We start from the raw sequence: 21,554 nt of genomic DNA, 5'->3' as shown, positions 1-21,554 counted from the left end.
CACACAGACATAGGCAAAGTAAACCAACTCGTACAGGACTGTTTTTAGCAACCGCATTCGGAATAGCCCAAAACTGGCAACAGCCCGGGTGTCAGTCAATAGGAAAATGGGTAAACCGACTGTGATGTGTTCTTGCCATGGAATAGTACTCGGCAGTTCAAAGAAACTATACGTTCAACAATGGGGGTAAGCACGAACAGCATCATACTGAGTCACAGGAGAGTTACACGAGGGAGTGTGTACTGTATGATCCGATTCATGTTAATTCTCCAACAGGCAACACTGATCTATGAGGAAAAATAATTGGTGGTTGCCTCCATGGAGTTGGCAGTGGAGACTGCCTAGGTAAGGGCATGAGGGGATTTGGGAGTAATGGTAACGTTTTGGATCTTGATAGAGATTCGAGTCACACAGGTGTACTCGTTGAATTCTTACATTTCGTTTTACATAGATTTGCCCTCCCAATAAGAAATAAGAGCCCTAATCTCAGTTGGGTTTTTTTTCTCATCTCAGTTTTAATATACGCGTCCTAAAGTACTTAGAGGTGAGTGCACCGATGTCCACGACTTAGTTTGAGATACATCTAAATACAAAATCGATTAATGGAGAAAAAGATGCATTAGATCAGTTTATAATAAACTAGAGAGAAATGCTCATTGTAGCTCTGGGGGGGTGGGTGAGCATATGGGCATTCACTGTATGTTTTTTTAAATTTTGGTGCCTGTTTGAAAATTCTTATGATGAAATGCAGGGGAAAAAAGTAATGGTGATGGGAAATATCAGAACTCTTCCTGGTAGCCTCAGGGCAAAGGTATGTGTGCTTCTCCTGTTTCTTTCCAGCCCACTCGCCCACCTGTTGCCATGATGGGTTCTTCTAAACACAGGCGTCTGATAAACCCACATCATTACGTTGAACTTGCCCAAAAGAATATACAGTGTTTTCAGTAAGTCTGCGCGTACCTTCTAATTTTAATAGTGGTTGCCAGTATGATAAGGTTTATGATAAGTACATCATTTAAGTATATGAAAGGTACCCTTATTTCAGACGTAAAGCTAGTGACACACAACTGCTATATACAGCAGTTTGTGTAATAAATGAAACCCTAACTATATGTATATGATAAGCAAGCTATAAAAAATATAATTATTTTGCAGCCAGGTGATTCTGTTTTACTATCAGCTATAAGAAAGGTAGTTTGCCTTTAAATTTTGCTTCGGAAGTGTTTCTACCATACCTGTGGGCTGGTTTTAAAGTTTCAGTACAAGATGCCGGAAGATCTTCTTTTCTACTCAGGAGGAACTAACATTCATGCGAGGTTTATGATAGCTACGTCAGACGTTCCCACGGGCACTTTAATTCTACTCTGACATATACCCATTCAAACCTAGTTTCGTCTGCTCTAAGCTGTTCCCCTTTTCATCAGGTACCTCTGCGGCAGATGGGGTAACAATGGCTTTTGATGTGAGAAAGAGTCTGTTATTCCATTTCAAAGGTGCAGGTAAACAGATCTTTTACAGGGGACACAGCAGCAAACGCATAGCCTCTGAACTCGCCCCAGGTGAGTTGGCGCTGAGTCACTGCAATGACTCAGCTCAAAAGCCTTCTTGTCTTCAAGTTCATAGACCAGAGTCACTGTTCCCCGGGGGGGGGGGGGGGGGGGGGGGGGGTCAATAGGGCCGAATGCCGCAACTCCAAAAAAATATTTATCCTGACTTACTTCCTGAGGCAGAAAGACAGAAATTCAGGTCTGCAAAGGCATTTAGGCGTTCTCGATGCATCTTTACCCCAAAGCCCTTGCACTCTTTATTGGCTTATGCAGAAAGGATTATGCTTTTTCTGTTTAGGAAGATGGTGTGTAGATTTCTGTTTAAAACGGAGAAAGTAGATCTGTAAGTCTAAGAGATTTGGAAAAACAAAAGAGGATCCCCTTCAGAATAAAGAGAAATACCTGTTTCAAATTATCTCATAAAAACTTCATACCGACTACATCACTCCTTCCTCTGAAGGGCATTTTTTTTAATTTAGTTTATTTTTGAGAGAGACAGAGACAGAGCAAGGGAGAGGCAGAGAGAGTGGGAGACACAGAATCTGAAGCAGGTTCCAGGCCCTGAGCTGTCAGCACAGAGCCCTACTCAGGCCTCCCAAGTCACCAGCTATCAGATCATGACCTGAGCCGAAGTAGGACGCTTAACCGACTGAGCCACCCAGGCGCCCCAGAAAGGCATTTTTAAATCAAATCTACAGAACAGGGTACTCTCATGAATAATTTGCCAGAACTGAATTCTGTGTTGAAATTTACAAAAGGTGTTTAACCCATTTAATTTCAGCCCCTTAGATATTCTGATTTATGTTAACGATGTCAGGACACAAAAAAGAAAGGCGAGGAATTCTAGATTTAGGAAATGTGCCAGCACCTTGGCTGAACATGGTAGCTGCTCACTACGATATTGTGATTTTTTTAAGAAATAGAAATTTGGTCTTCATCCTGTTCCTAGCACACTGCTCCTAAAACCCTTGGAATTTCCTAAGTGACCAGGGGGATAAAGACGTTTTGTTAATGAAGCGGTTTAGGATAGCCCCTGGGTAACCTGAGGAAGGGCTGGTTGCCAGAGAAACCAACCTGCCAACCAAGGCTAGATAGTCCTGAGAGGGAAGAGGGGCTAGAGGTTGATTGAACTGATGGCCAGGATGGATGATTTAAGTCAATCAGTGACCATGTAATGAGCCTCCATAAAAACCCAAAAGGGTGGGGTCCAGAGAGCTCCTGGGTTGGTGAACACTTGGAGATTTGGAGAGAAGGGTGCGTGGGAGACAGCAGGGGAGCACCGCTCCCTTTCTCCCATCCTTTGCCCCGGGCACCCCCCCCCCCCACTGGCCAGGCCCTTAAGTAAAATACTTCTCTGACATCTGTGAGCCACTCTAGCAAGTTAATGGAAACTGAGGCGGAGGTCATTGGAACCCCCAATCTATAATCAGTGGGGGTGCGGTCTCGTGGGACTGAGTCCGTCACCTGTGGGATCCGAGATATTTCCAGGTGATGGTGTCAGACGTGAGTAACAGAACTGGACTCCCTAAAGCACCTGTTAAATGGGTGGCTAACATATCAAAAGGAATGCAAAAAAGGAGCATAATGAAGACAGAGCTACCATCATCACTTCCCTCGATTTGGAAAGCACCCAAGCATAAGTGTGCATGGAGCGCTTTGGAGCTAACAATCTACTAATTCTCAAAATTCCTCACCCTCAGAAATGGGCAAATGATACTCCCCTCGACAGAGGAAAACAACCCAGGCACACAGGTGGTGTGGCAGACTCAGAATCTTTACAGCAACTTTGAAAATCACGACACCTGAGAAACCGCCTCTGGGGACACACCCATTGGCTACAGGTCCACTGAAGGACAAACTTTCAGAGAGACCACAAAAGTACGAAAAGGTAAGACTTCTGGCTACAGTCTGTGTAATCCGTTAAATATATTTTGTTTTGTAAATCTACATCCATTCAGTTTTCTATCTGTATTGTGTGTATACCGCAGGTCCAAATGATATTACCTCGCTTAGTAGCAAAACGGGAGGGTTTGGATATTGGCACATAGATAATTAGCACCGTGAGAGCATATAGGACTTGGAGGGGGGCGCCACTAACCATCAAGATTCTAGATCTCAAGGTCAAACAGCCACCAGCCGGCTGACCTAAAATGGTGCCCTTCTCGCTGCACATCCATTCTGGATTCAGTGCTGACCAGGAGATTCTCCCAATATGTAGACCCCTGAGTGATTGCAATCTGAGGTAGTCCACGTGGGAACATTCCAACCGACCACACGTCTTCATCCGTATCTTCTTCTTCACCCATCTTTACACACAGGGCAAACAGTAATACTTGCTGGATGAATTGAGGTGAACATGTGAACTTGGATAAGTTACTTAACCTCTTTAAGGGTTTCTTTTCCCTATAAACAGGAGTTAAAATGGTGCCTTCCTTAGTTGCTTTTTGTGAGGATTAAATGAGATAGTGGCAACACCTTTACTAGTAAATGTGAGATACGTAAAGCACCTGGGTTTATACTTACCACTCATTTCACGACGTTAAAATAACCTTCCATTTGCTCCGCTAACCCTGAGTGGCTTGTAATAAGGGCTATGCCTGACTTTTTAAATTCCCCAACGAGTAGCTCAGTACCCGGCACCTACATGTTGTTTATTGCACGTGGCATATGAGGCAAGAGTCTCCAGTCTCATTTATCAGAAGTTAGTTACAACCTCTCTGGAGCCCTCCTGAGTCACTGTAGACACCACCAGCTTGTTTCACAGAAATAGATAGAATTTTAAGACCGCAACTAAAGACATTAGTCATGGCTCAGTTATACCCTATCATTGGGATAAGCAGATTTTTCAGCCCTGCAGGGGTCATTCTAGTGCCAAGGTTCTTCAGGCCACAGCCAGCTTCTCTCGGGTGGTCCCCATGGGGGGGGGGGGCTTTAGTGACAACTCCAGCAAGCAAGAATCTTTAATCCAAGCTCCAAAGTGGGGTGTGTATATCCTAGGTATCACAAGAGACAATCCATTGGGGTATAGAAAGAAACTACTCATTTATGAGAAAAAAAGAAATGAAATCTACTTGGATTGAATATGTGAACTAAGGGGACCAGATGTCCCTGTTTGCCTCAGACTGAAGATTTCCTAGAACACTTGATTTTCAGTGCTCATTCATGAGTGAATTGTTACCTCAGCATGGACTAAGGCTGGTGCCCAAACTGTGTGACACGTGGGTCTGAGAGTGTCCCCAGAGAGACGAGGACGTCCTGTATGGGAGAAAGGTTGATGGTGGTGCCTTTGCTCAGTTCATTCACTTCCATCAAATTGCAACATAGTGAGTTTTACAGGATGATCATCTGTGTGATTAACCTTACGGACATAGCACCTCGCAGTGACGCAAGCTTTATAGTGGGATGGGACTCTTGCACCATGAAGAGAATCACTGATTATCTCCCGGCTAAAACTCCAAAGAACTGTCAGACTGAAACATGAATTATGGATATTTTTTACCTAAACTTGCTATTCTTTTTTGGTTGATAAGTTTACTGTGCAAAATATGTTACCTGCAGATTTTTTAATGTTTCATGTATTTTTGAGAGAGTGCAAGCAGGGGTGGGGCAGAGAGACAGGGGGACAGAGGATTCGCAGTGGGCTCTGGGCTGACAGTTGTGAGCCCGACTTGGGGCTTGAACTCATGAACCAGGAGATCGTGACCTGAGCCGAAGTCGGACGTTCAACCAACCAAGTCACCCAGGCGCCTCAGATATGCTTTAAGTAACGAACATAATTTTCATTTAACCAGCCCATCAAAACAAAGATGACATTTTAATGATGCTTTTATAAGCTCATGCAATGGGGAAAACATTTAGAAAGTGGAAGTTTAGTAGATGTTGAGGAATATATCCATCATCATGGGCTATTGTTGCTGACAATTATGATTTAGGTGTGTGTCACCTATGAAAACTGTCTTCATACTTTTTTTTTTTAAGTAGAAGCAGAATGTTTTAGCTTGTTTAAGAATTTTCCAGATAAAGATTTTGAGTGGTTTTAACTCAGTGTGTTGAAAATATAAAAAGGCAGCCCCCTCAGTGAGTTTATAAGACTGATGTCAGCTAGGATGGCAATTTACCAGCCAGATTTACAAATAAAGCTTTGCAAAATTGATGGAAGCAGTTATGAAATGATTTTTTAATTTGTTTAGCACAGCCAATGATTTACTATTTTTATTTGGATCTCAACATCTTGGTATGGTGTCTTTTTCAGCTATGACATCCATTCAAACCAAGTACCTAAACAATAGAACTTAGACCCAGATCTTCAACTTGGAGTATCACAAAGATTTTATTTTATTTTATTTTAAATTTATTAAGTTTATTTGTTTATTTTGAGAGAGAGAGAGCACAAGCAGGGGAAGGGGCAGACAGAGAGAGAACGAATCCCAAGCAGGCTCCACACCACCAGCACAGAGCCTGACGCAGGTCTCGAACCCACAAACTGCAAGATCGTGACCTGAGCCGAAGTCGGACGCTTAACCGACTGAGCCACTCAGGCGTCCCTGGAGAATCACAAAGATTTTAAAAATCAATTTAGATATATTCAATAATATTTCTCCTTCTAAACATTATTTATTATTATTTATTATTTATCAGTAACAAATAACTTTAATTATTAATAAAGTTAAAAGAATTTTATTATATTAATGACTGAAACAATGCTTTAAAATATTATGTTTTATATTTACTTCATCTTTTAAATTTCTCTTGTGACCGTTCTATAATGGATATTATGTTCATAGAGGAGTTCAGGGATACGATTTATAAATAACTAAATATACGTGTATAGGGATGGACACTCACACTGAAAAGAGATCACTGCACTAGCAAACTACTTCAAAGCAGAAATCTGTAATAACTCTTGATGCCTGCCTAGCCCAGAGCTGCCACTGAATAACATATATTCAGTGAATGAATGGTCACGTTCGTCAATGTTGTCATGTCCTGTAGGACTGCCTTTTTTAAAGCTGAATAACCATTGTATGTATAGGTCACATTTTCTTTATCCATCGAGGACATTATGCTATGTGGAAAAAGTCAGTCACAGAAGCACAAACACTGTACAAGTCCATGTCCACGAGTGTTTTGCCAAAATAGTTAAACGCATAGAAGCAAAGAATGGAATGGTGGTTGCCAGGGGCTAGGCCGAGGGGGAAGAGGGAGTTGCTAATCAGCGGGTATTCCATTTCAGTTATTCAAGATGAATAAGTTCCTAGAGATCTGACGTATAACATTGTGCCTAGAGATAACAATACTGTATGGTATACTTACAAGTATGTTGAGTGTTCTTGACAAAATTGATTAATCTAATTTTAAAAAATTTAATTTTACTGAGGGCTGATGGGGGGTGGGAGGGAGGGGGGGGTGGGTGATGGGTATTGAAGAGGGCATCTTTTGGGATGAGCACTGGGTGTTGTATGGAAACCAATTTGACAATAAATTTCATATATTTAAAAAAATAATAAAATTTAAAAAATAAAAATTTAATTTTATTTATCTTGAGAGAGAGAGAGCAAGGGAAGGGCACAGAGCAAGGGAGAGGCAGAGAGAGAGAGAGAGAGAGCAAGGGAAGGGCACAGAGCGAGGGAGAGGCAGAGAGAGAGAGAGAGAGAGAGCAAGGGAAGGGCACAGAGCGAGGGAGAGGCAGAGAGAGAGCATCCCAAGCACGCTCTGGCTGCTAGCGCAGAGCCCAAGGGGCTTGAATTCAAGAACCGCGAGATCATGACCTGAGCCAAAATGAAGAGTCAGGCACTTAACCGACTGAGCCACCCAGGTGTCCCTAAAAATTTTTAATTAAGAAAAAAATGTAAAGCCCTTCCAAAGAATCCATAGGTGTACCTGAAGAACTAACGAATAAGAAGACCAGCTTATGGAAGTTCCTACCCAAGCTTTAAGGGGAAAAAAAAAAAAAACATCTGAGAAACGTCATGTGTCTGTGAGTCTCAGAAAGGAGGCTCCACTGTAATCAACTGTGTCATCCGTATCCGTTTTCCTTCAACAGAATCGATGGAAAATCTCCCAAATTCATGCAATTCAGCGAGGAATTACTGAGTACCTCACCTCTGATTCACAAAGTAGGTTACTACAAAATGAGTTATCTATGATTTCTGATTTCAGGAAATTCATGTTTAGAACACGTCTCCAAATTCCACTGAGAGATGATTGCAGATGAAGGATCAGAGAATTTGAGCCTCGTGGTGGCATTATTATTTTGTAGAGGCCCAGCTTCTTTGTCCCACCGGGTACTCATCTTCTCCTTTCTGCCTCATTTCACGCTGGAAATGGGCAGCTTCATGGATCAGAATCTGACAGGGCACCGACCTAGACCAAGGCGGCCGTATGTTCCACACTGCAGACCGAGGGCATCACGGAAGCTGGTGACAGAGGCAAAGTACATTTTTAAAAGATCTTCCCCTCCCACTGAGTGTTGGTAAAACTAGAGGGGGGAGAAATCCTCAAGTACGTTTCCTTTCGTGTCTTTATTCTGGATTATGATCTACACAGAGACTAAGAAGAAAGACAACAGGGGTGATCAAGTAAAGCACATGAAATAGCTGGAGATACTATTGTCCCCCAAAATCTGCACACAAGACATATGGCAGAATAAAGTGGACTATTAAAAAAAAACAAAAACGGTTACCCCAGGAGAGATGAACAGTGAAGGCAGTGATCTCAGAAGTTCTTAGTAACTCAGAAAATCACCTGGGAAAGGAGACCTTCCAATCCGTTACTCACTCTAAGGACTGGTGTTCCAGAGGACTGGCAGGCTTCTTGACCGTCCCTCTCACTGTGATGTCTGGCCCTGAGAGCTGGCTTCCTGTGGGCCTAGCTTCTGACACATGGAGGTACCAGTGGTTGAACTTACCTCTGGACACCCAGCATCACGAGAATTGACTCATGTAGCATGAATAACACCCAGGAAGGGCAATAGAGTTAAACAGTTTCCTTCATCATCTCAGATCCCCGCTCGCCTGGAGACAAGGCTACGGGCCTCGCACGTTGTGCCCGCAGGAGCTGGGCAGCAGGCAGGTGGGGCCGGTTCCTTCTTCCCTTGCTGTAGATCAAGTTGCAAAGTCAACAAGACTGGTGTAAGCGGCTGCCTGCACTCACACTGCCCCACACGGAACTGCAGGTGAAGGGGGATTAATCTGATAAGAAATAAAACGCTTCGGCACAGGAGTCTGAGCAAATCTTTATTAACATGTTTCCATTTTAGCAGGAAAACCCAGGAAGAAACTGAGGGAGGTTATTACAACCAAGACCTTTTCACCTCAAGGTAAGGAGACAAAAAGACACTGTTTAAATCTTAGCAAACACTTAAAGTACTTTATTTCCTTGGTAGTTTTTGCCAACCTAACTCCCCTACAGAGATTGCTTCTACGTCCTCTCAAGCCCTCCAAGAGTAGGCTGAAAAATCTTGCATAGTGTTTTCTTAAAGGAAACCAGGGTGTTTGATCCAACAGGCCTGAAACCGCCCCCCCCCCTTTGCCTACTCGCCGTCACTACCAACAAAGATGTCAATTCGGTACCTGAAATTTTATGCTTTTAAATCCAAAGAGTAAGTCTGAGTAAAAATAATTCAAGATATTCGTATTGAGATTTTAGGCAGATGCTGACATTTGGGTCAAAATAAACCCAAAGCAGAAAAAAAAATCCAATGAAAGACAACTTTCTGGAGTTTTTATTTTAAAAGGGCAAGAAAATGTGTCCAAGAAGCCATTGTTTCTGAGAAAAGTTTATTACCTCGTCATGGATTCCGCCAACTAAGCTGTCTGCCCTGTGCTGACAATGCGGTTAGCCAGCAGATGACAGCCCCTGTCAGGAGATGAACGCCCCCAGCAACAGCTGTGCTCCAGCACCAGCCAGAAAATATCCGTTGAAATTAAACCCAGTGGTACTTCTGGCTGAGCTTCTAGAAGCCCCCAGGAAGGTGCCTGAGAAGGAGGCTGTGGTCCCACACAAGGATGGCTCTTTCTAAGACACAGAAGAACCACGTGTGGCACTGAGCGAGGACCCCGCCCCCATGGGGCTTCAGCGAGTTTTGGTTCGCACACAGCGAGCACCACGGAGGGTCCGCACGTGGGAAGGCGCAATCAGAGGTATTAACCCTCCCGATTATAAGAGCTCGGCTTTCCTCCCAAGTATCCTCAAGGAGAGCGACAAAACCACCAATCGAAGCAATTATTGCTCTTAAGTTTATTCTCCTTCTTAATAACCAAGTAATCTGAAGCTCAGTGGTTCCTTAGTCCTCCTTCTCCCCACCCAACCTTCTCCTCCCCCTCCCCCCACCGCAACACATGCCCACACACACACACACACACACACACACACACACACGTTCCCCTCCCTCCTCTGTCCCTCAACCCACCCACTCTGCTGTTGATTTTTCTCCCCCGGAACCCCCACCACCTAACTGAGCCCCAGGCCTTGGGACTCTGCTGCCTAGACTGTAAATCTGGCCAGCACAGAGAACAGCAAACAAAGAATCAACTGTGAGAACTGACAGCTCAAGGACTTGGGCAGTGGGTCTGCGAGGCCACCCCATACACCTCAAAATGACAGAGGGCAGGGCGGCACTGGCCCCAAGACAGCTCAGCTGGGCTGCTGCTCCAATGAACAAAATGAGGCAGAAATAAAAGCACCTGGGACATGGGTTTGCAACACTGGCATCAATATTACCACAAAAATCTCTATAATTCCTTCTCAGATGGAAACAGAAATGGGAAAAAAAATGAAGGAAGGAGGAAGGGAGGAAGGGGTTCAGGGGAGGGAGGAAGGGAGAAAGAGAGGAAGGGAGGAGGGGGAAGCGAGGGGGGGAGGGAGGAAGGCAGGGAAGGAGGGGAGAGGGAGAAAAGGAGGAAGAAGGCAGGAAGGCAAGGGGGAAGAAGGGAGGAGGAGGGAGGGAGGGAGGAAGGAAAGCCAATTATTCTAGTTGAGGGTGGAAAGTGTAGTTGTGAGACAGCTACTCCAAACAGGCGTGAATCTGAGGCTCAATCCCAGGCTCAGTGTAAAATCCCAGGCTCGGGGAGCAGGACTCTCCGGGCGAGCAGGCCCTAAAAGCCTTCCACCGAGAGCGTGTGGTTGAGCGCGTAGGCGTCGCCATCCTCTTCCTCCAAAAGCAGCTTGTCGATGGTCAGGGAATTGATGGCCCTCCTGGGGTCTTCCGTGTCCTGAAGGACCGGCTCGGGGATGGAGATGGGAAGCTGGACGAACTGGGGCCCGGGCAGGGCTGGGGCCGGAGGCTGGTACTGCAGGGTGGAGGCGGGCAGTGTGGAAAGGGGCTGCGGCCATGGGAAATAGGTGAGGGGCGCCTGGTGCTCCGGGCCCTCCAGCTGGGGCCCCACGGTGGGCGCGGCCGCTCCTCTGGTCTATGATGGGGAAGACAAGGGACCAAGGGTTAGCAGCCCCGGGGGTATCCGCTCGTCCGTCTGCGCTCGTCCTGCTCCCGGTGGAGAGCTCTCCAGCCCCCTCAACTTGGCCCCTGCCTGCGCTCTCAGCCCAGGGGGTGGGGGGGTGTGGGGGCTCCATTTCCACCTGCTCGGTGTCTCCCCCCAAGGAGAAGCCAGGCAAACTTCAGCTGGATCCCTGCCCCTGATTCTCACTAGCTACAAGTCCTGGCTCCCACCACCTCCATTTTTCTCTTCTGTGGGGTCCCTTACGAGCAGGACTGACATCGCAGGGCTGAGCCAATTGGAGACGCTTTTCCAGATTTTATTGCATATGAATTCCATCCTAATTTCAGAGATATTAAATTGTGGAGGCGGGGGAGGGGGGGGATGCACATCTTAAAAACTGGTGAAAATACAGCATGTTAACGAGACTGCCCCCTGGGTAGCAGCTGTACCCCCAGGCAGCCGCTGTCACGCCTGGACACACACGGTGTGTGGTCCGCCCTGAGGTCCGCCCACACGGTGCCACTCATCTCCCACGTGCTCGGGACCGACCCAGACGCTGGGGGAACCCGGTGCCTGCCACATCCTCATCCTCCTCTGTCTCTGAGCTGGGCCCCCGTGGCTGTCCCCGGGCGTTCTCGCAGGTGCCCTACAAACAATACCCCTCACGTGGGCAACAACCACACTATAAAGGTCACTTTATAAAACCACACTTGAGGTCAAGCCTGCAAGAGAGGCAGGGCCTGGATTCCGACTATCTCCCGCAGCTGAGGCAGCAGGGACGGGGAGGAAGATCTCTGCGTGAAATGATGTGAGACAGGCTGAAGTCTCCCCCTACCGCCCCTGGGAACAGAGTCATTTAGAAAAGAGATTATGTCAGTCCCCTGGGAATCTTGCTACAATGCCCGTTTTGGTACAAGAGGTCTGGAGTAGGGCCCGGGATTCCGCATGTCCCATCAGATCCTTGGTGACGCCAGGGTGGCTGGTCCGGGGACCGTAGCTCGAGTAGCAAGGCTTTAGGGTGTTTTTCTATAGAATGACAGAGCTGGGAAGGGTCTCAGAGGCCTTCCAGCCTCCCAGCAAAGCCTGACTGTTTCCAGCATTTCAAAATTCCCATGGAAATCCTACTTTGTGGAGTCAGAAACCGGGGACTGCAGGTTTCTTTGCTCAGGGATAGAATTCCACCAACCCCGGGCTTTAACAGGTCTTATCTCCTGCTAATCAGGGGTGCTGACTAGTAGCTCTCACCAGCTTTGATGCGTTGATTTACAAAGCGGCAAAACAAACAAATTATTTCTTAATAAATACAGTCTGTTTGATACACAGAGCCTTTCAAGGTAGGAGGTGGGGATAATGAAAGGATAAATAATGAGAGAAATCCTTGGGATTGAAATGACTGAGAACCATTATGTCCACCGCTTCCCGCCCCCACCAAAGGCCCACGATATGGAAATGAGTTGCTTGGGAAAGATGTTGAATTCACTCCTCTAGCCACCATCATCCATGCCCACAACCGGTTTGCAGAGTAGCCAGGTAGGGTTGGGGGAGGAGAGCTCTTGTGTGCGCTTGCCTGGATGGTGATGAAAGGGCAGGTGCAACAGCATGACGCTGAACCCTTGAGGGAAACGGGTGGGGGGAGGTGGGGAACCAAAGCCAGTTCCACCTCAATGTGGGCTTTGCAGCTACTCCTGAGGCCCCAACTCGCACCCCCAGAGTGTTCCCTGAACTGAGGCGGGATATAGCTACACCCATAGACCTTTCCTCCTCCGAATGCTTAGGGGATTCCCATTCCTTTGCTCAAACAGATACCATTCACATAAAACCACTTCTCTTCCTTTGTGTCTGGGGGAGCAGGCCCTTTCTTTCCCATCGGGCACTCGAAGGCAGCCCTTGGTTAATGTTGCTGGCCGACTTTGAGACAATCATAACGTAACATTTATTGAGTGTTTTCTATATGCCAGGAACTGTGTTAAGTCCTCCACGGGCATCATCCCGATTGAGCCTGACATCAGCCCTCTTGTTAATATACCTATTTCACAGATGAGGACACCGGGGCTCAGAGAAATTAAGTTACTCAGTCCAGGATCACATAGCTAGTAAGGGACAAGAATTTGAACCCAAGCAATCTGATGCTAGAGTCAGGACTCAACAAATTACCCTGTAGGTGGGTCTGACTTCATCAAAAGTAGTTTTCTGAAAAGTCGTGTCACCTGTTGCAAATCCCACTATGAGGTGACCGATCAGCCTCTAAGTCAGCAGAATAGAAAGAGAGCCCTGGTGTGGCGCAAGGCCCCAGTCAGACCTCACCTGATACCCCCACTCACTGAAAACCGAAACTTCCAACCAAGACCTTCTGCTTTGGGGGCAGCACGGGGAGATTTAGGGCAGAAGGGCCGGAGAACATCCCTGCCCCAAAGAGCACAACGTACGACAAGGGAGGCCATCCGCCTTCTTTGCGGAAGGTCAATGGGAAGAGCAGGCCTCCCTGCGGGACAGGAAGGGCTTGAAGACTCAGTTATCCTGAGAATCAGTAGCAAGAACGATCAGGGGTCAGGAAGTCAGCCCAGGTTCCAAAGGGTGTCCTTGGTGCAGCAATGCTTTTGTGTGACGTACCGTGACATTAGTGATGAGCGGCTGGGAGGCGTAGGTCAGCACGGAGGAGGGCCCCACCACCGTGTAGCTCGGGCACATGGGCTGCACGTACATGTCAGCTGAGTAGGGGCAGCTGACAGCTTCGTGGGACACGTACTCCGTGTAGGGTGTCCACGGGGCCAGGGGTTGGAGGGTGGCCGGGGCCGGCTGGGAGAGCCAGCCGGCACACAGGGCCCCCTCCTCTGTCACTGTGGAAGCGGAGACCTCCATGTCAAGGCAGGGAGGACCTGTGGGAAGAAGGAAATTACAGAGTTGCAGGTGTGGCCCAGACGAGGGGCCTGGAGGGGACCAGGGCTGTGGGGAGCTCTTACCCACTGTGGTGTAGGTAGCCAGGGGCTGATGGGGCAGCACCACCTAGAGGGAGGAGAGACTAGGATCAGTGTTCAGCTCTCTCCATCGGGCCCTCTGCAGAAAACTTGCCCAGAGGGCCCCAGGGGAGGAAAGTATACGTTGCGGGGTGATGGGGGGGAATCTTCCTTCTCAGACCAAAACATCCATGTCATGTCCCAGCCGTCACCACCTATACTTATGGGGGATGCGTGTTTCCGTTTAGCAAGAAGCCTGTGCACGTAGGGAACTGGCCTCGTCGTCTTCCCAAGGGGGTACCCAGCTCACGCCAGGACGTGTGAGTCATCTGCTCACTCAGGCCCCCGGCATTGGCTTTGTTCAATGGGGCCAGCCCATGGCCCCAGTCCTCCTTGGTCTACCCAGGGATCACTGACCTGTTCTCCCCTAAGCCCATTCCTCAGCAGCCGTACCTGGCAGCGTGTTGCCTTTGTGGCCTCGCTGAGCCTCGCCTAGAGCCAGGGCCCCTTTGGACACCCCACCGCACACGCACACGCACACTCGGGCCACAGTGGCCCCCTCACCGCCGTAGGTGTGACAGCCGTCCCGCTGCTGGCATGGCCACGTTTCCTCCGGAGCAGTTCCTTCACTGGCTCCTTCACACGGACGCCCTGGTATGGCCGGGGTGGAGCCGGGGCCTGTTCTGGTGCTGAGGCTGCGAAAAACAATGTCGCCGGTGCTCATCGGCCTCTCAGACGAGCCCCCACCCCAGCGTATGCTCCCCTCTTCTCAAGGGTCTGCCGGCTCACCTCAGCTGTGCCTGAGCAGGGAGGACCCGGGAGACTTCCTAGACAATTTCCCCCAGTATTGCCACTCCTCCTGCCCCAAACCGTCTATAGCTCCCTTCTGCCTCACCAGTTCAGTCCTGTAAACTTAATGTACAATTGAAAGTCCTGGGCTGCGTCAGCTCAACCCATTTTCCGACCACTTTGCACACTAAGGACTAATAAGCCCTGACTCTGGCCAGAAGGGCTACTCAGACTTCTCTGGTTTCCTGCTTGTCTCCTCTCCTCGCCTTTACTTGAAATTTCCAGTGGTCAGGATTCACGCTCACACTTCTCAGCTTCCTGATTTGCCCTGGCTCAAGACTAGTGCAACCCTCCTGGTGGCCCACGGCTGCCCACAGAAGTGGCTTCATCCTCCAGCCTCTTAGACAGGCCTGGTTAGTGCTCATCATAGGGGGCAGTAGAGGACGGCAAAAGAGCAGGGACGCCGAGTCGGATGGCACAGGCCTCGAAATCTGCCCCTGCCACATTCTAGCTATGTGATCCTGGGCAAGTTACTAAACCTCTCTGTGCCATTTCTTGCCAAACGAATGTCATAAGGGGTCGCTGACCTAGTAAATGGGGAGCACAGTATATGCTTACTATAAAACAGGTACAGAGCAAGCATTTAATAAATTTGCAATCTGCTATATAATAATTAGTAATCCTTCGGTGTAAATTTCGTATGCCCCTAACCGGATGATAAGCTTCTCAAGATGAGATACTATACCTTCTTTCTCTATATCTTCTCAAGTAGCATGTCCACAGCGAGCTCAGTAAGGGATTTGCTGATTAACCGGTTGGATGATTATTTGGAATGTGCTGCCATTCACCCCCTCCCACCGCCTTCCCCTCTCCTGGACCCATAGAATGGGCTGCAGTGAACGGTTCCTGGATTCTCCGTGGCTCCCAAGGCAGAGGACCAATACCCACTGGTGATCCACATACCGGGAGCCGGAGAGTGTCCAGCCCTGCTGTAGAGAGAAGGCTCCCTGTGCCCTTTGTCATCAAAGCTGGGAAACCAAAGCACTGAGCTGGAACCGGGCACTTCCTGGCCAGGGAGAGCAAGCCAGAAGCAGTCATGGCTGGGCACTGACCATCTGCCCTCCCAGACAGCCCACAGTCTAGGGCCCTGGGCCTTTGGAGGGCAGGCCTGGGTCAGCCAAGAATAGTGAGTAGCCCTGGCCCTGGGGACTCACACAGGGAGCCCATTATCATCCACTGATAAGGGTCCCAGGGACCTGGACTCTGAATCAAAAGCCTGGAAGCCTAGGTATCTATTAAACCCGGAACCATAGGGCTACCTGGCTGAACTTTGCTCAGTAAATACCCAATTGATAAGAACTCATGCCTGACCCGGCACCAGACCTCCATCCGTGCTCCAGGCACACACGCAGTTGGCCTTGAAGCCCAGCAGGTAGAGAGGCAGCAGGGGGAGGGAAAGGGGTGTCCAAGAGCCCCAGGGACACATAATACAGAGAACCCCAGACTCAGATGCATCCATGGGGCCTCCTCACCTGGCCAGGTAGCAGAATTGACCAGGGAGTGGTACACAGTGAAGATACCCAGGCCCTGCTTCCAGGTAGTTCCAATTCTGGGGGGTTGATGTGGGCCTAGGAATCTATATTTTAAAAGTCTTTCCGGTGATTCTGAAGCTCTGCTGGGGTTAGCATCACTGATAACCACCCCTAATCGAATACCAGAGTTTCCCTCTAACGTCCTGATAGATAAATTATCCTCTTTTTAATTCCACCCCCACCCCTGACCCCGCCCCATCGTAACAAGGAGTCTCAACTGATATTCATTCTTCCAACTATCCCTGGGCACTGGGAATACAGCACTGAGCAAGATAGCTATGGCTCCTGCCCACATGCATCTTGCATCTAGTGGGAGAGACATGCAATGAAACAGTTACAACCGACATAAAATCAGACTGAAACTAGAGTGTGGAGCAGAGAGATCCAGCCCCATACCAGTGCCCCAGCACTACCTGGGCACCATCACCTTCGTAAAAGCAGCATTAACAACAGACTTGAGAGCCAAAAATACCTGTATGCAAAACTGGGCTGTCGCTTATTGGTGGCAAGGTCTCGGATGATTTATTTAACACCCCTGGGCCTCAATAACCCACGTCTCACACAGTAGTTGTGAGGATTCCCTGCAATAATACGCCAGAGGGTCTCAAAGCCATGGCCAGGGCCAGCTATGGTAGATGCTACTTTCCTTCCCCTCCCTCCACCCATTTCCACCTTCCTCTGGGGAGCTTCAGTGTCAGGAAGCTCTATCCTCTTGCTTGACCGGCCGCATGGTAACAAGCGCCATTTTGCCTGGCATTGCCTTCTGATGAAACTCGCCGTTCAGAATCCATTGACAGCCTTCTCACCTCTGCAAATGAAGATCATAATGGCACATACCTGGTAGGCTTGAGAATTCCAAGTAAATGCTTGCAACAGAGCGTGTGCTCAGCAAGCATTAAATACATGTGAGCTAATAGTATCAGCAGTAGTCGTATCTCTTTCCAGCATCGGAAGGCAGATACCAGGTCCCCCGTAGTCTGAATGCATATCCGTCCTTCCAGCTATTTCTTAATGACATGTCCTGAATCCTTCTAACCCTCCTTCTGGGTGCCTCACTCCTACACGGGTTCCTTGTGCCACTTTCTCTCATGATCAGTGATGCCCAGCATTGGCCACAGACCCCAGGTGGGGCCCCACATGGCAGCAAACAGGGGCGCCTGCCCTCCCACACTCTGTTCACTCATTCTCAGTCACCCACAGTGGCTTTATTCGCTCCCATATCAGACCACACTTGTCTGCAGCTGGGTTTCCAGCTATTCTTAGGTACGAGTGCAGCCTGAGGCATTGCACACTCGGAAGAAACTCAGGGGACAGGGTTATTTGGGGGTCTAAGCACGGTGGCCACACTCTTAATTCAGCTGAGGGGCAAGAAAGGCTCCATCCCACGTGCTCACATCTCAGTCCAGACCAAAGACAGGTATACGGCTAACCCTCTCTGATTTGCATGTACGCTTGTGGGGAAGGGCCCAGAGGACTCCCCACCCGCTCCCTCCCAGGAAGTGGACACATCGAACACTTGGCTGCAAAGGGGCCAGCTGGGCATTTCCAGGATCTTGTCAAGGGAGGGCTTCCTGCCTCCTGTTGTTTTTGAATCAATGAACAAAGAGGGCTTGGGGGAGGTGCTGTGAGCTGAGGGCATCACCCTCTGATGTCTGGACTTCCTTAGAAGCCACAGTGTCAACAGGTGTGCCCTGGCACAAGGACCATATGGAGAGCAGTTTCTAAGTCCCCACCTCTTCCTAGTGCAAAACTCCCGGAGCTCTCAAGGACCTGCTGCCTCCCCACCTACCAGCCCACAACCAGCTGCCAAGGAATCCAGGAACTGACTGCCAGTGCGCATGTTCCAGTGCTCGAGGGTGCTTCAGCCTGGTGTCTTTGCAAAGTGACCGTGAAATACCAGAATCAGAAGCCTCAGGACAATTCCCCAAGGACCCCAGTGGCCAAGCCTATTTGCAAAGCCAAAACCTGCAGTTAGTCCTTTTCACACCAACCTTTGTAAAGCAACAATAAACGTTTCTAATTCTGTGGTAAACACTGTACCCCACCCCCCACCCCTACCACCACCAGCCTGAGAAACCAGCATAAAAATTTGGAAGGTGAAAAGAAATTTGTCTGAAATGGAGATTGCTTTGCCTTGGGGGCGTGGGGATCCCTGAACGGAGCCACTTTAAAACAACTAGACTAGAATACTGAGAAGAACATTTTTAAGATTCTTAAAATAATTTCTTAATAATAAATAAGAGACAAAGAAAAGAAAGCAGGAGATCAAAATGATGCTACCCGGTCCAGTTTCCCAGAGTAGAGTTGACCAGAAGTGTTAGGATTCCCCTGACCAAACGGCAGCTTGTCCTGAAAGCCTGAAGCCTCCTCACCATTTCTCCTGTGGTCGAAGGCCCGTTAAGTCTCCTGGGAGCAGCCAAGTGTCCGTCACTGAGAAAAATCTTTCCACCTAAACATGAGCCTCCTGGCCTCTGCTAGGAATCTCCTTTCCTCAGGGCGAGTAACGTTCAGCCATGTTACTTCCCACCACTGGAAGTCAGTCGCCAATGGAGTTTGGGGGAAAAAAACAAAACAAAACAAAACACAGCAACAAAAACCCCACAAAACTCGTTTACAGAAAAACCTATAACTTTGGCCCCAGTGAGGGCTTTCCTTTTCCAAAATAAGCGATGAGAAAAATCTGAAGGTATAAAAAGTCAGCAGAAGACATTTCAGTTCCCCCTGCCACACAGCCGGACAGGCTCCACGTCACAAAAATAAGAGCCCTGCAGCTGTCGTTCCACTGGAGGGCACAGACCATGACAGATCCAGCCGACGGGTCGCCTCTGGCAGTGCTCTGTCTGCATGCGGGCATCGTGTGTGTTCGCCCCGAGCTTGGGAAGCATGTGGATGCTACTCATTTAAATAAACACGGCCCTCCAGTTCCCGGAAGAAGGGATAATAAATATCACCGAGGACATATGCAAAATTGTCAGCACTTGTTTATTTCATCGCCCCATGTAAACCACATTCACGCCACAGTGAGGAAGCTAAGGAGATAGGTCCCTCCTCATGGCTCCTGGTGGAGCTCACACCCAGGTATTTGTCACTGTAATGTCTCCAGTCAGCTTTCAGGGCGCCTTCATCAGCCAGGTGCTACCTAGAACGGTGTCGAGGGTCCTCTTGAAAGAAGATGCTTCTCCTAGCCGCTGTCCTGTTACAGATTTCTTGCGAGCCACCAGGGCCAGGCAGTAAGTTCAACAGCAGATAGGACTGCTGCTGTAAGGGCTAGTTGGGATCCAGGGTAAGCCTACATTTCTACCATCAAGGAACCCGGAAGAGGAACCCACCTCGCTCATGTCGACTATCTACCTCGCTGAAAGTGCTTTCCATTTACAACTGACTGGTTGAACCTCCCTCCTGCAGCCACACGAGGCCATTTTGAAAGACAAAACCTTCCTAGCCCAGAAGGACACATGACACACTATTGATCACTCCAAGTAACCTCGGTAAATATTATTCTCTTTTGCTGTTGAACCTTCGGTATTATTTTTTTAAAGATCCACTAAGGAGAAATACAAATAATTTTCTCTTCACTTGTAGCAAAACCAAAAACAAATACATGAACAATAGGAATTCAAGCCCAGGGCTAACAAACTTGTCCTAGCTTCTAAGTGAAAACAAAGTCATAAAAGTTGCTGACACTTTTCACTTTAACGTAAAGAAGTTTGTTTGTGTTCTCTGCCTAAGGTAGTTGAGGGCGCCTGGGAAAGTTTAGCTCATGTGGCTAAAGGATTATCCACATCCTTAATTGAAACACTAATGTGAATGTTCCTCTTCTGGTGAAGATCTGAGTCAAAGTTTTCAAATTTGTTCTTTCCATTCATGGACAATGGCTGAGTTTTTTCCAAACAGGAAGCAAGAACTTGGGCTTTGGCCAAAGATTGGACTTGACACGCTACAGAAAAGCTTTCCCGCCCAATTTACACTGGATTGCTGTTTACTTTTTTTTTTTTTTTTAATGGACTCCAACAAAGAGATTTCATGCGCATGTAAATGTGGGCTTTCCACTCACTGGTGTTTGAACTGAAAGGGCTCTGCAGCCAGGAGGTATCACCACGTCACTCATACGTTCTAGCAATCTGGATAACACGCAGGGCAGAGGCGGAAAAAGATAGATGGACAAAAAATGCCTTTGAAGGTGTTTAGAAGATATGAGAAAGTAGAACCTCAACCGAATTACAATCTGGTGTTGCTTGTAAGGCTGCTGAGGCAGCCGAAGAGGAATAAGTCGTGGCATCTTGATGTGTAGACTGGTACGTCTCCACCAGGAGAGCTCCAAGATGGCAGCTGATCTTGGGCTCTCTGGTCTCATCAGAGAAGGAAAGGGAAAAGTAGTGACATTTCCTCTCTCTTTGTCTCCATTCTAAGAGGCATACTTCCATCAGCCCCACAGAGGCAGGTCACTGGGAAAGGATGAAGGACAGCCACAGACCTGGGCGGGCCAAAAGGACCTAGAGCTGACGACCTGAGAGAGCCAGGGAAGGCTCCTAAAGTACATCTGGGGTGACCACAGAGGTTTGTTCAGTCTTAGAAAGCACAGAGTCCCTGACCAAAGGGGTCTAGGGGCCGAGTGATCCCTGTTGAAGGGAAGCCCCAGTCAGCCTGGAATGAATACCCAGGGTCACCACACTGCTCTCAGGTTATGTTAGGCTTAAGCAGAGAGCTAGTTTTCCTGCAGTCTGCTCTCTTCCACCAGGTTCCTGCATGAGGTGTTCCCATTCCACAGCCTCAATATTACCTAGACTGTCCCAAAGTTCTGGATGTCCCACTCCATGACCTTGGGAGAGGTCAGCCAAAAGGCTGCTAGTGCCAGAGCCTTCAGACTCTCTTCATGGGCACCGCTGCAGAGACATCCTTCCCCGAGGACTCTCAGGGCCTTCCACACCATACGTCCATCCTCCCTCCAAACCTCCAGCAGAACAAGCAGACCACGCAAGGCTCTTGGGTTGCTCTCTCTACTCCCAGAAACAGTGTCTGTGTTCTGCCTCTTCTTTGTGGAGACTCGGGCCTGTGTTTCCTGGTCGTGAGCTTAGCCCCCAGGAACTCAGAAGTCACCATGCTCACCTTTGCACACAATGTTCTGTGACTCACACAGCCTTGACACAAATGATTTCAAGTGTGGCCTCACCACAACTCCTGAATAGGCAGGGTCAGTCTCCCTCTCACCCTCCTTTCCACTGATGAGGAACACGA

At 48.4% G+C, this 21,554-nt stretch overlaps 1 protein-coding gene and 1 long non-coding RNA gene across 5 annotated transcripts in view; one reads left to right on the top strand and one right to left on the bottom strand.

The window, feature by feature from the left end:
- The first annotated feature begins 1,279 nt into the window (after nt 1-1,279).
- On the top strand, nt 1,280-20,545 carry LOC128311951 (uncharacterized). 2 transcript variants are annotated; one of them, XR_008290703.1, is made up of 4 exons: nt 1,280-1,559; nt 3,248-3,435; nt 8,806-8,865; nt 18,063-20,545. It is a non-coding gene; the product is annotated as an uncharacterized LOC128311951 (long non-coding RNA). The 2 variants fall into 2 exon arrangements; XR_008290702.1 differs by lacking the exons at nt 1,280-1,559; nt 3,248-3,435 and adding an exon at nt 7,382-8,721.
- Nucleotides 9,928-21,554, bottom strand: part of POU2AF1 (POU class 2 homeobox associating factor 1) — a 29,389-nt gene continuing 17,762 nt past the window's right edge. For 2 of the 3 annotated variants that reach the window (XM_053204125.1, XM_053204126.1), the window contains exons 2-5: nt 14,503-14,633; nt 13,945-13,987; nt 13,595-13,860; nt 9,928-10,957 (exon numbers count right to left, since the gene is read on the bottom strand). In XM_053204125.1, coding sequence (XP_053060100.1) covers nt 10,643-10,957; nt 13,595-13,860; nt 13,945-13,987; nt 14,503-14,633 — 755 coding nt within the window. In that variant the 3' untranslated portion in view covers nt 9,928-10,642. The remainder of the gene's footprint in view (nt 10,958-13,594; nt 13,861-13,944; nt 13,988-14,502; nt 14,634-21,554) is intronic. The other variant, XM_015082293.3, reaches the window with a different exon arrangement.

This window comes from Acinonyx jubatus, chromosome D1 (genome assembly GCF_027475565.1).
Source record: "Acinonyx jubatus isolate Ajub_Pintada_27869175 chromosome D1, VMU_Ajub_asm_v1.0, whole genome shotgun sequence".
Classification (NCBI taxonomy): Eukaryota; Metazoa; Chordata; class Mammalia; order Carnivora; family Felidae; genus Acinonyx; species Acinonyx jubatus.
Note: the sequence above shows the minus strand (reverse complement) of the source record. Positions and strands in the feature narration are given on the sequence as shown.